Source organism: Cebus imitator, unplaced genomic scaffold, assembly GCF_001604975.1.
Source record: "Cebus imitator isolate Cc_AM_T3 unplaced genomic scaffold, Cebus_imitator-1.0 Scaffold21, whole genome shotgun sequence".
Classification (NCBI taxonomy): Eukaryota; Metazoa; Chordata; class Mammalia; order Primates; family Cebidae; genus Cebus; species Cebus imitator.
Genome location: NW_016107336.1, coordinates 4,553,645 through 4,565,655, shown reverse-complemented (window position 1 = coordinate 4,565,655; position 12,011 = coordinate 4,553,645). Strand labels below are relative to the sequence as shown.

At 38.6% G+C, this 12,011-nt stretch overlaps 1 protein-coding gene across 1 annotated transcript in view; it reads left to right on the top strand.

Annotated features, from left to right (window-relative positions):
- NUP153 (nucleoporin 153) overlaps positions 1-12,011 on the top strand; it is an 80,014-nt gene that overhangs the window by 55,790 nt on the left and 12,213 nt on the right. Inside the window, exons 13-16 of the mRNA XM_017521426.2 lie at positions 870-995; positions 3,583-4,200; positions 8,349-8,543; positions 11,105-11,986. Coding sequence (XP_017376915.1) covers positions 870-995; positions 3,583-4,200; positions 8,349-8,543; positions 11,105-11,986 — 1,821 coding nt within the window. The remainder of the gene's footprint in view (positions 1-869; positions 996-3,582; positions 4,201-8,348; positions 8,544-11,104; positions 11,987-12,011) is intronic.

The following is a 12,011-nucleotide window of genomic DNA, read 5'->3' as shown; positions in this document are numbered from 1 at the left end:
AAATCTAGACTTTCGAACCTGCTTTTACCCATTACTGTGCTTTTGAGAGTGATTTTTGTGGGCGAGGCATGGTGATTCATGCTAGTTAGTAATGCCAGTGCTTTGGGAGGCTGAGGTGGAAGGATCTCTTCAGGCCAGGAGATTGAGAACAGCCTGGCCAGCCATAGAGAGACCCCATGTCTACAAAAAAATAAAAAATGTTAGCTAGATGTGGTGGCATGCACATGTGTTCGTAGCTTAGTGGTGCTACTTGGGAGGCTAAGGTGGGAGGCTGCATTGAGCTTTAATTGCACCATTACACTCCAGCCTTGATGACAACAAGACACTCACTCTGTTTTGAAAAAAGGATGATTTTTGTGGCTGCATAAGTATTTCATCATGTCACTGTTATATAATTTATGTAACCAGACCTTTTTGAATATTTTACCATATGGGTTTTCAATGTTATAACTGAAGGATATTTTTGATTATATTAGTAGTGTGAATTTCTAAAAATGAAATAATTTCTCAGTTGAAAATTACTTTTTTTGATTAGTTTTGTAAATTGTTGTGTAATCAAATACACCCTCTCCAGTTTTTCAGTTTGATTTTTTTGATTATCAGTGAATTCATTGGATGACAGTTATAGTTTATATTTTTTGCCTTTTTATTTGGGGATGGGAGGTATACAGCATGGGTAATAGTGTTTTTATTTCCTTGTAATGGCAAATTAACCCCGTAAGGTCATTTGTTTATTGAATTGCAGTGACTTTTTAAATGAACTTTTACAAATTAATCTAAAAGGTGGCTTTGAAAGATTTTTAAAAATGCATTTAAGAGTTCAATGCTTTTATTTGAAATAATTTTTTTACAATTAAAAAATATTACAGCTGAAGATGTGACTGCAGTGAATAGTACAAGTTGTAAGAGGACATCACCTGAAGATTGTGAGGGTCCTTTTAGACCTGCAAAAATCCTGAAAGAAGGAAGTGTTCTAGATGTTCTAAAGAGCCCTGGTAAGATAATGGCTGCCTTTGAGAGTCAAGAATCTTAATTACAAACTCATGATCTCATTTTAATGTCGTTTGTATTATACTTTAGGCTTTTAAAAATCTATGACTAGTTTGGTAGGAGATTTACTTTTGAATAGAGATGTAATCAGCTGTAATCTTTTGCTGGACATATCTTAAAAGCCTTACTTCCTTGGAATTTAAGGACTCTACACTAAAATGAAATCTCTGAGAGGCAAATATAGGAGGAGAAAATGCATTCTCCATTAATAGAGACAGGCCAATGAGGAATAAGAGTAAGTAAACTTGATGATACACATAGACATGTTTTTCTCTTATGAGAGAATTGAGCTGCTGCCTTTTTTTTTTTTTTTTTGCCGGAATTTCGCTCCTGTGGCCCAGGCTAGAGTGCAGTGGTGCGATCTCTGCTGATGACAACCTCGGCCTCCTGGGTTTGAGCGATTATCCTGTCTCAGGCTCCTGAGTAGCTGGGATTACAGGCAAGCACCACCACACCCAGCTAATTTTTGTGTTTTTAGTAGAGACGGGATTTCTCCATATTGGTCAGGTTGGTCTCAAACTCCCAACCTCAGGTGAGCCATCCGCCTTGGCCTCCTAAAATGCTGGGATTACAGGCGTGAACCACTGGACGTGGCTGAACTGCCTTCTTGAATTATTCCCCAGTTTGGTAAATATGGAACAAGGCCAAATGGAAAACATTTGCTGAATTGTAACATATATACATAGGGAGCAGTACTCAATTGAATCGAAATAAGATTTGAAAACCAGTAGCTAATAATTTAAAAGGGGGTAAATAGTTCTCAGGTGAGAGTGAGTTTTTAGTTTGAAACCAGAGGATGGTTATAATTCCATTTGTGATGTGTAGTATAAGAGTGTAAAACTGGCCAGGTGGGGTGGCTCACACCTGTAATCCCAGCACTTTGGGAGGCTAAGGCAGGCCGATCACCTGAGGCCAGGAGTTTGAGACCAGCCTGGCCAACATGGCAAAACCCATCTCTATTAAAAATAGAAAAAATTAGCTGGGCATGCTGGCGTGCACCTATAGTCCCAGCTACTCAGGTTGCTGATACAGGAGAATTACTTGAACCCGGGAGGCGGAGGTTGCAGTGAGCCGAGATCGCACCACTGCACTCCAGCCTGGGAAATAGAGCAAGACTTTGTCAAAAAATGTAAAACTGTTTGTGAAATAGTATAATAGCTCAGAAAGAATTGAAACTTACCCAGCAGGTGTGTTTATGTGTAATAGGATAGGGTTTTTGTTTGTTTGTTTGTTTTTTCCCAAAAATAAGATTGGCTTTTACAATAGGATTTAGAAGGATTATATTTTTCTGGTCCAGCTCTCTCATTTTACAGATTAGTTTACTGCCTACAGGAATTCATTAGCTTACCAGTAGCTTAGACAGTTTCGTGCAGTTATGGCAAAACTCTAGAATGCTTGTAGTAGAATTAACCAAATAGTAGGCAAGAATCAAATGTGTATAGTCTGTCTTCTGTACCTGGGATGACACTTTTTGCATTCATGATGCCATCCTCCCCTGTTACCTTTTACTTCTTAAATAGAAAATGTATGGGGAGAGTCTTCATTTGAGTGAAATGAGGAAGATCTGAAAAAGTGGAAGAAACATCTTTAATGCTTTGAAATGGTTACTGTTAACATTGTGCCAATCTTAATGATTTAAACTAGTTATAAGCAATATAGTACATTGTTAAACTGGGAATAACTGACGTTTGTGGTATCGCTAGAAAGTCTGTAATAACCTTTCACATCTTCTTGTCTTTTCTTTTTCTTTGGCGGGTAAAGGCTGGAGAAACAGATCATAGATGGTGTATGTAAGACAAAAGTTAACTGGTCCCAAGTAAACAATTACAAAGTCATTCCCATAAGTAAAATATAGCTTGAGTGAATGAATTCAATGACAGCAGTTTTGGTAACACAAAGACTTGCTTAGCTGGTTTTACTGACCAACTTCACCATGTTGGCCAGGCTGGTCTTGAACTCCTGGCATCAAGCGATTGGTCTGCCTTGGCCTCCCGAAGTGCTGGGATTACAGGCTAGGGCCACTGTGCCTGGCCTAGAATCTTTATTATGAAATAACTTATGAAGGTAGCGGATACCACAGCAGTGGATTATGACTGGACAAAATTCAAAGATGATATTGAAGCTGTTTGACTTAGAGGAACACTTAAAAGAAGAAATGGATGAGGGAGGGAGAGGACTATGAGTATTCTGTGTGTGTACAAAGACAGAATGTAGCAAAGTGTGGATGGCAATAATACATATCAGTAAATTAGTACCGGTAGAAGCATCAAACTAGAAATTCCTTGAAGGAGAAGGTGACATCCTGTAAACAAAACATGTTTTGTAGAATTTTAACTGGTTTAAGTGTAACTTACTAGGTGATCGAAAAATAAGATTACTTAAGTGAAAAACAACTCTTAAGTAGTTCATCTTGGATTGTAGGTAAGTGTGCAATGAGGTGAATGTCTTCTCAGTAATAATAATCAAATTAATGCTTTGATTTGGAAAGCTTCTCTAACATTGTTTTTGCACTCTCTCCTTTGTTCATTGTAGGCTTTGCATCACCGAAGATAGATTCTCTTGCTGCTCAGCCTACCACAACAAGCCCAGTAGTTTATACAAGACCAGCAATAAGTAGCTTTTCTTCGAGTGGAACTGGCTTTGGGGAAAGTTTAAAAGCTGGGTCATCATGGCAGTGTGATACATGTCTACTCCAGAACAAAGTTACAGACAACAAATGCATAGCCTGTCAAGCAGCAAAATTGTCACCCAGAGATACTGCTAAACAGACTGGAATTGAAACACCAAATAAAAGTGGCAAAACAACTCTGTCTGCATCAGGAATAGGCTTTGGAGACAAGTTTAAACCAGTGATAGGCACTTGGGATTGTGATACCTGTTTAGTGCAAAATAAACCTGAAGTAGTAAAATGTGTAGCCTGTGAAACACCAAAACCTGGAACTGGTGTGAAGCGAGTCCTTACGTTGACAGTGGTTTCTGAAAGTGCTGAGACTATGACTGCTTCATCTTCTAGCTGCACTGTGACCACTGGTACCTTAGGATTTGGAGATAAATTCAAAAGGCCCGTTGGATCTTGGGAGTGTTCAGTATGCTGTGTTTCTAATAATGCAGAAGACAATAAGTGTGTGTCCTGTATGTCTGAGAAACCAGGTATGTTTTTGGCTTGATGGAGTAATTTTGCTTATTACTTTAGTAGAACATTTTAATTAATTCTAAGAACTGTTTTGATGTTTCAAGATGAGAATTTATCATACATATTAATTTTTCTAAACTATCTTGAGGTAAAAATGTCTTGTTTGGGGCTAGATCTTTATGTTTGCTTAGGTTAGCTTATGTGTTAACTGGTCTGCTATGTATGCCGACCTCCTCTTTCTCTGCCATTTTATCAGAAATTTCTTGTTCAAAGTTGACTAATATAGATGCTGAAAGATCTTAGAATGGGGTAATATTTCCCAAACCTTTGTACGGAGTAAAATACTACTTTGTCTGTTTTTCTCCAAATAGAAATCAGGATAGCTAGTGGTCACAGGGAATGTTTCTTTAGGGGATAGACCGTAGTCATTAATGAAAAGGCTGTGGCCGTTGCAGTGATAGTAAATTACCAAATCACTAATGAAAAATTCTAATCTAGGCAGCCAGAAACATGGAGTTCATTTTGAGTTCTCTCTGTTTCTCTGTTCAAAGTTGGAAGAATTACTGAAGATTCATATTGAATCTTTAATTCATCTCGAAGTGGCTCTGATGGTTTTATAATATTACATAATTTCACAGTACAGATACATGGTAACATGGGTATCCTGGGAATTACACTGTTTTCAATGCATTATTCATGCATGTGCAGTTTTATGTTTGTAACGTACAGCTCTGAGTTACTAACCTAGACACCTCGCCTGAGCCCTTTTTCGTGTTTGTAATTCCTACTGGATACTTGCTTATGAGTAAGATTTTAGAATCCTCATTTCTTTCTCTCTTTTTTGAGACTGAGTCTCACTCTGTCACCCAGGCTGGAGTGCAGTGATGCGATCTTGGCCCACTGCAACCTCTACCTCCCAGGTTCATGGAATTCTTATGCCTCTGCCTCCTGAGTAGCTGGAATTATAGGTGCTTGCCACCATGCCTGCCTAGTTTTTTGTATTTTTAGTAGAGATTGGGTTTCGCCATGTTGGCCAGGCTGGTCGTGAACTCCTGACATTAAGTGATTGGTCTGCCTTGGCCTTCCAAAGTGCAGGTATTACAGACTTGAGCCACCGTGCCCAGCCTAGAGTCTTTATTATGAAATATCTTTGTCTTCCCATCTGGTACCCTCTCCTATAGAAAGAAAGCCCTTGATATATGCAGGAAAGCAAAATTAATTTTAAGTTGATGGGGAGTAATAAAGCTTTGAGTTAGGAAGTAATTAATCTGTTACACATGAACAAAGGAAGCTCATATGCATTAAAGAACTTGGATTTCATCCTTTCATTGATGAAATACAATTTTCAGAAGAGTGATACAGTCAAGTTCGTATTTTTGATGAGTCACTCTGGCTTTTTAGAGAATGGATTTGAAAACAACAAAATTTGGAGACCAGAAGACAGATTAGGAAGTGGTATTAATCATATAGGCAATAGGCCGGGCATGGTGGCCCATACCTGTAATCCCAGCACTGTGGGAGGCCAGGGAGGCTATATTGCTTGAGCCCAGTTGAAGACCAACCTGAGCAGCATGGCGAAGCCCCATCTCTACATAAAACACAAAAATTAGCCTGGCTTGGTGATACCTGCTTGTAGTCCCAGCTGCTCAGCAGGGTAAGGTGGGAGAATCGCTTGAGCTGGGGAGGCAGAGGTTGCAGTTAGCCAAGATCATGCCACTGGACTCTAGCCTGGGTTACAGAGTGAGACCCTGTCTCAAATAATAATAATAAGCCAAGCTTGTCCAACATGTAGCCTATAGGCTGCATGTGGCTCAGGATGGCTGTAAATGCGGCTTAAGATAAATTTGTGAATTTTCTTAAAACATTATGAGATTATTTTGTGATTTATTTATTTATTTTTTTGAAGCTCACCAGCTGTTGTTAGTGTTAGTGTATTTTGTGTGTTATCCGAGACAATTCTTGTCTAGTGTGGCCTAGAGAAGCCAAAAGATTGGACGCCCCAATGGAACTGAATAAGTATTAGGGGACATACAATTAAAGATGTTGATTTTAAGCTGGCCGAAGTTGACATCCAGGCATGGTGGCTCACGCTTGTAATCCCAGCACTTTGGGAGGCTGAGGCAGGAGGATCACCTGTGGTAAGGAGTTCAAGACCAGCCTGGCCAACATGGTGAAACCCTGTCTCTACTAAAAATACAAAAATTAGCCGAGTATGGTGGTGGATGCCTGTAATCCCACATACTCAGGAGGCCGAAGCAGAAGAATAGCTTGAACCTGGGAGATGGAGGTTGCTGTGAGCTGAGATTGTGCCACTGTACTCCAGCCTAGGCAACAGAATGAGACTCTGTCTCAAGAAAAAAAAAAAAAAAAAATATATGTAAGGCCTTTGGAAACACTCTGGGTGGAGATACAGATTTGGAGTCGTTAGTCCCTAGTTTTTGCTATTTGAAGTCATGAGAGTAGAGGTGAGTGAGTCAAGTGAATAGAAAAGATGGCCTGCCGGGCGCAGTGGCTCACGCCTGTAATCCCAGCACTTTGGGAGGCCGAGGTGGGTGGATCACCTGAGGTCAGGAGTTTGAGACCAGCCTGGCCAACATGGTGAAACCCCGTCTCTATTTCATATTTTAAAAAAAAAGGAAGAAAAGATGGCCTAAAATGGAAGTCTGCTAATTTATAGGGAGTGGCAGGAATAAAGCGTTTGAACAGTTAATCTTTTAAAGGTGTAACCAGAGAGGAAAAACAAAAACTATATGACACTGGTTGCTTCAGAAGAGGATGGATTTCAAAGGAACAAGATCAGAGGTTTCCATAAAAAGCAAGAGATGAGGTAGTGGTGGGATAATGGCGGAGTGGGTTGTGAACCAGAATAGCAGTAGAAGAGTCAAAAATTGATTTAAATAGATTTGAGGAAAATGTAAAGGAGGAGGAGTATCTAGCCAAGCTAACCAAGTAGACAGTGGAGTCACCAACTAAAAGACTACAGTGACAAGCCCAGAAGTGTAGGTTGTGTAGATTAGGAAACTGTTTTGTTGGGATTTAAAACCACTGGAGCAAATGAGAGCTTGTGAGGACAGTGGGCCAAGATGGAACCCCCGGGAGCAGTTTGGTTGGCAAGATGAAGAGAATGCACCTATAAAAAGCAGAGATGATTTAGGTAACTATGGAAGAGGTGGTAACAGTTGTAGGCCATTTAGAGAAGTAGGAATACCAGAATGAATGCCCTCATTGTCAGCACTATTTTTTTGTGCCATACTGAGCCATTCTTCCTGTGCCACCTCTCCCACAAACATGCTATTTCTGCTTAAGATTTGTCACTTCTGTGTATCCTTTTCCTGCCTCTTAGTCATTTCTTCCTTCTTTGCACACTTGTTTTAGGTTGTCACTTGGTGATGGTGCTACTGTGCTTTTATTTTCCCCCTTTAAGACCATGAGCATCTTACAAGTTAAGCAACATTTTATTCATCTTTAATGTCCCTAGAACCCAAGTACTTAATAAATATCTGTTAAATGGCTAGGATGTAACAGAAATATCATGAATGTAGTAGGTGTCGAGTTCAATTGTGAAGTGGATGTGAAGTAGATGGACTTCTATGCAGTAACTATCATTCAGAGGCAGACATCTATGCTTTGAAATCTTCAAGTTAATATGGTTTGTGACTGTGTATTTTATATGTTAGCATATTGCCTGCAATTTACATCTTATGTCTTAGAATGCTTGCTGTTTGAAGAATTTTGAAAAAGACTCCTAAGAAAAATTTAGTTTTTGAGCCCCTAATTTAAGAGCATGATGATGATGTTTTTTTTAAACGACAGCAGTTATGTGGTTAAGAGTTACCTCACCAGTGAGCAAGGTTATTAATAGCTGCTGATTTATAAGGTTAAAAAGAAATCTGAGAAGTCTATTCTTTTTTTAACAGTGTAAATATAAATAATTGTTCATATTTCTGGCATATTCTATATTTTAACAGGAAATGTTATTAGAAATTGAACACTTAAACTTAGTGGTATCATTAAGATGCTGACATATTGTAAATTAAAATTTTCATGAATTCCCCACACACTCCCCCCTCCTTTTTTTTTTTTTTTTTTTTTTTTGAGGTTTTGGGTCAGTTAGGAAGAAATGAAAAATAAAGGTCTTTTTTTTTTTTTTTTTTTTTTTTAAAAGGAAATTCAGTACCTACTTCAAGTAGCAGCACTGTACCTGTGTCTCTGTCTTCTGGGGGCTCTCTAGGATTGGAAAAGTTCAAGAAACCCGAGGGAAGCTGGGACTGTGATGTGTGCCTAGTGCAAAATAAGGCAGACTCTACCAAATGTGTGGCTTGTGAAAGTGCAAAGCCAGGCACAAAATCTGAATTTAAAGGTAAGGGCAAAAAAATAAAAATAAAGATGATGGCAAAACACCTCTTTATAAAGCCATTTAAAAATGATGTATTTGAGAACAGCTTCAGTGTTCACTCATTATCCCTTGAAAATTAATGTAAAATGAGATTTTTATGAGATCTCTTAGTTATATCTGTCTTTGAATTATTGTAAAGGCTGATTAGTTGCTTGTCAGCAGTGAGGTATCTTTTCTCCAGCTGGGTAAAGAAATTTCGTGTGTTATTGAGTCTCAGAGTTTTTATTTGTTTTTAACTGCTAACCCCCTAGATGAACTTATTGACTTTTATTTGACTGGGAATACACCTCTAAATAATTAGTGATACAGGCTTGGGCTTGGGCTTCTCAAAGTATGTCCCAGAAAAAGAACTCTTAATATTTTACTGTGTAAATACAAAGGAAGACTCTCAAAGTAATTAATGCTAAACTATCTGGAGGCCGGATTTTTCAAATCTTCATATCCCTGCAGGAATTACTTTAATTATGTACACATTTCAGTCAAACTTTTGACAAAAGCTTGGTGAGATTGTAGATATGAAGAATCAGGGAGAGATGAGAAAGATTTTAATCTGTAAAAGAGTACGCCTGCAAGGTGAGAATGTGTGGGGATTAATGTCTTAAAACAACTCAGAAACAGACACATATTTCATCATCTCACTTACAGGTTATAGCTAAGTAATGTGTACTCATGGACAGAATGTGAACTCCTAAAAGGGTGAGAGGGTGGGATGGGTATGGATGATGAGAAATTAATTAATAGGTGCAATGTGTATTATTTGGGTGTTCGATATACTAAAAGCCCAAACTTCACTGCCAGGCAATATATCCATGTAACAAAACTGCATTGGTAATCCTTAAATTTATACAGATCAAACAAAAATAATGCCAAGTTTTATCTACTTTGTAATTAGCTTTCAAACTCGATTGCAAACCAAAAGTCAGGAGTAAACCTTTCATATTGTGAGCCATCACCTGCACAGTGTATATGTCTGTATGATTGAAATCAGTTTTGCAAAGTAATACTTGCCTCTGGTACGTGTAAGGTGCTCTGGTATTTTTTTGTTTTACTTCATTTTAAAAGAGAAATGCTGGTTACAGCCCGCTAAATTAATTGGTGACTAATGGTATACAACTAGCAGTTCTAGAAACACTGCATTTAAGTGTTTTAGAAGTTCACTGGGCTTTCTGGTTCATTTTATCTCATTCTGTAGCTGTTAATTCATGGTCCCTTTTTAATACTATTCTTTACCTGTAGTATGCTAATCATACTTTTAACTATCTTAGTACTTTTTAATGATCCTTGTTTTGAGCCAGTAGGTCAAGTACTTCATTTCTAATTTCCTCAGCTGCAGAAAAGCATTGTGAAACCAAGAATTTGATCTTGTCAGTATGATGCTGAACGAACTTACTTACTTATTTATTTAGAGATGGAGTCGTATTCACTGTCACCTGGGCCGCAATGCTGTGCAGTCTTGGCTCACTGCAACCTCTACCTCCCGGGCTCAAGCAATTCTTCTGCCTCAGCCTCCCAAGTAGCTGGGACTACAGTCACAAGCCACCACTCCAGGCTGATTTTTTTTGTATTTTTAGTGGAGATGGAGTTTTACCATATGTTGGCCAGGCTGGTCTTGAACTCCTGACCTCAAATGATCCCTGCCTTGGCCTCCCAAAGTACTGGGATTACAGGTGTGAGCCACCACGCCCAGCTTAATGGTTAACTTTATGAATATTGCTTCAACTATGTAATTCTACTGGTTTTTTGTTGCCTTTTTTTTTTTTAATGCTTGACTGAATAACATTTATTAACAAGATTTAAAAATCAAGAAATTGTGATACGGTTCCATCTCTTCTCTTCATTGGCTCATTTCACCCTTTCTCCCTCTTCCAAATGTAACTATGTTTAGTTTCTTATAAATCTTTCAAAGTTTCTTTATGCCCATCCTAGGCAAACATACTCCTATATATTCTTCCTTTTACCTTGTTAGAAAAGTCTGTACACCGAACTCCCTTTCTGCCGCTTTGATTATCAGGGATTATCTTGGACGTGTCTTTGTTCTTCCTTCTTCATTTATAGCTACCTGGATTGCATATGACATTTTGCATGTCTGTTAGCTTATCTTTAAAACAAACTCCTAGCTATAGAATTGTAAAGTCAAAGGGTATATGTGTGTGTAATTTTTGGTGACTGTTGACAAATTGCTCCCTATGAGTTTTGTGCTCATTTATACACCCACCTGCAATATGTAGTAGAGCTTGTTACTCCTAGTCTCAGTGCCAATACAAACTTTATCAAACCTTTGTCTCATCCAGTCTGATAAATGAAAAGTGGCATGTCAGGATAGTTGTGAGGATTGAGATATAATTCTTGTACCGAAAAAATAGTAGTCACCTGGGATTATGTTTACTACTTCTGGTAATACTCTTCCAAGTAGGCCTTTTTAAAGTTATTCCTATGTTTCTTTGGCTTTCAAGGTGTTAACATTTTGTTTGAGAGGACAAGTACATTAATTCAGTGTCTGTGTGGTGTCTTTTATATTTTTGCAGGCTTAGACACATCTTCCTCATCTTCGAACCCAGTGGCCTCCTCATCCTTCAAATTTGGTATCCCATCATCCTCTTCTGGGCCTTCTCAGACTTTAACAAGCACGGGAAATTTTAAATTTGGAGATCAGGGAGGATTCAAAATAGGTGTGTCATCTGATTCTGGGTCTGTAAACCCTGTGAGTGAAGGCTTTAAATTTTCTAAGCCAATAGGAGATTTTAAATTTGGAGTTTCATCTGAATCTAAGCCTGAAGAAGTTAAAAAAGACAATAAGAATGATAATTTTAAGTTTGGACTTTCTTCTGGTTTAAGCAACCCAGTTTCTTTAACTCCATTTCAATTTGGGGTATCTAATCTTGGACAGCAAGAAAAGAAAGAGGAACTGCCCAAATCTTCATCTGCAGGTTTTAGCTTTGGTACAGGTGTTATTAACCCCACCCCTGCTGCTGCTAACACCGTAGTGACCTCTGAGAACAAGAGCGGTTTCAACTTTGGAACCATAGAAACCAAGAGTGCTTCAGTGGCTCCTTTCACTTGTAAGACATCAGAAGCTAAAGAAGAAATGCCTGCCACCAAAGGAGGGTTCACTTTTGGCAATATGGAACCTGCCTCTCCACCATCTGCCACAGTGTTTGTTTTGGGAAGGACAGAAGAGAAACAGCAAGAGCCTGTCACTTCTACTTCCCTAGTTTTCGGGAAGAAAGCTGACAGTGAAGAGCCAAAGTGTCAACCAGTGTTTTCCTTTGGGAATTCAGAGCAAACCAAAGATGAGAATTCTTCAAAGTCCACGTTTAGTTTTAGTATGACAAAACCATCTGAGAAGGAATCTGAACAGCCAGCAAAAGCCACTTTTGCCTTTGGAGCTCAAACTAGTACTACAACTGGTAAGAATTAACTTTTTTACAAATT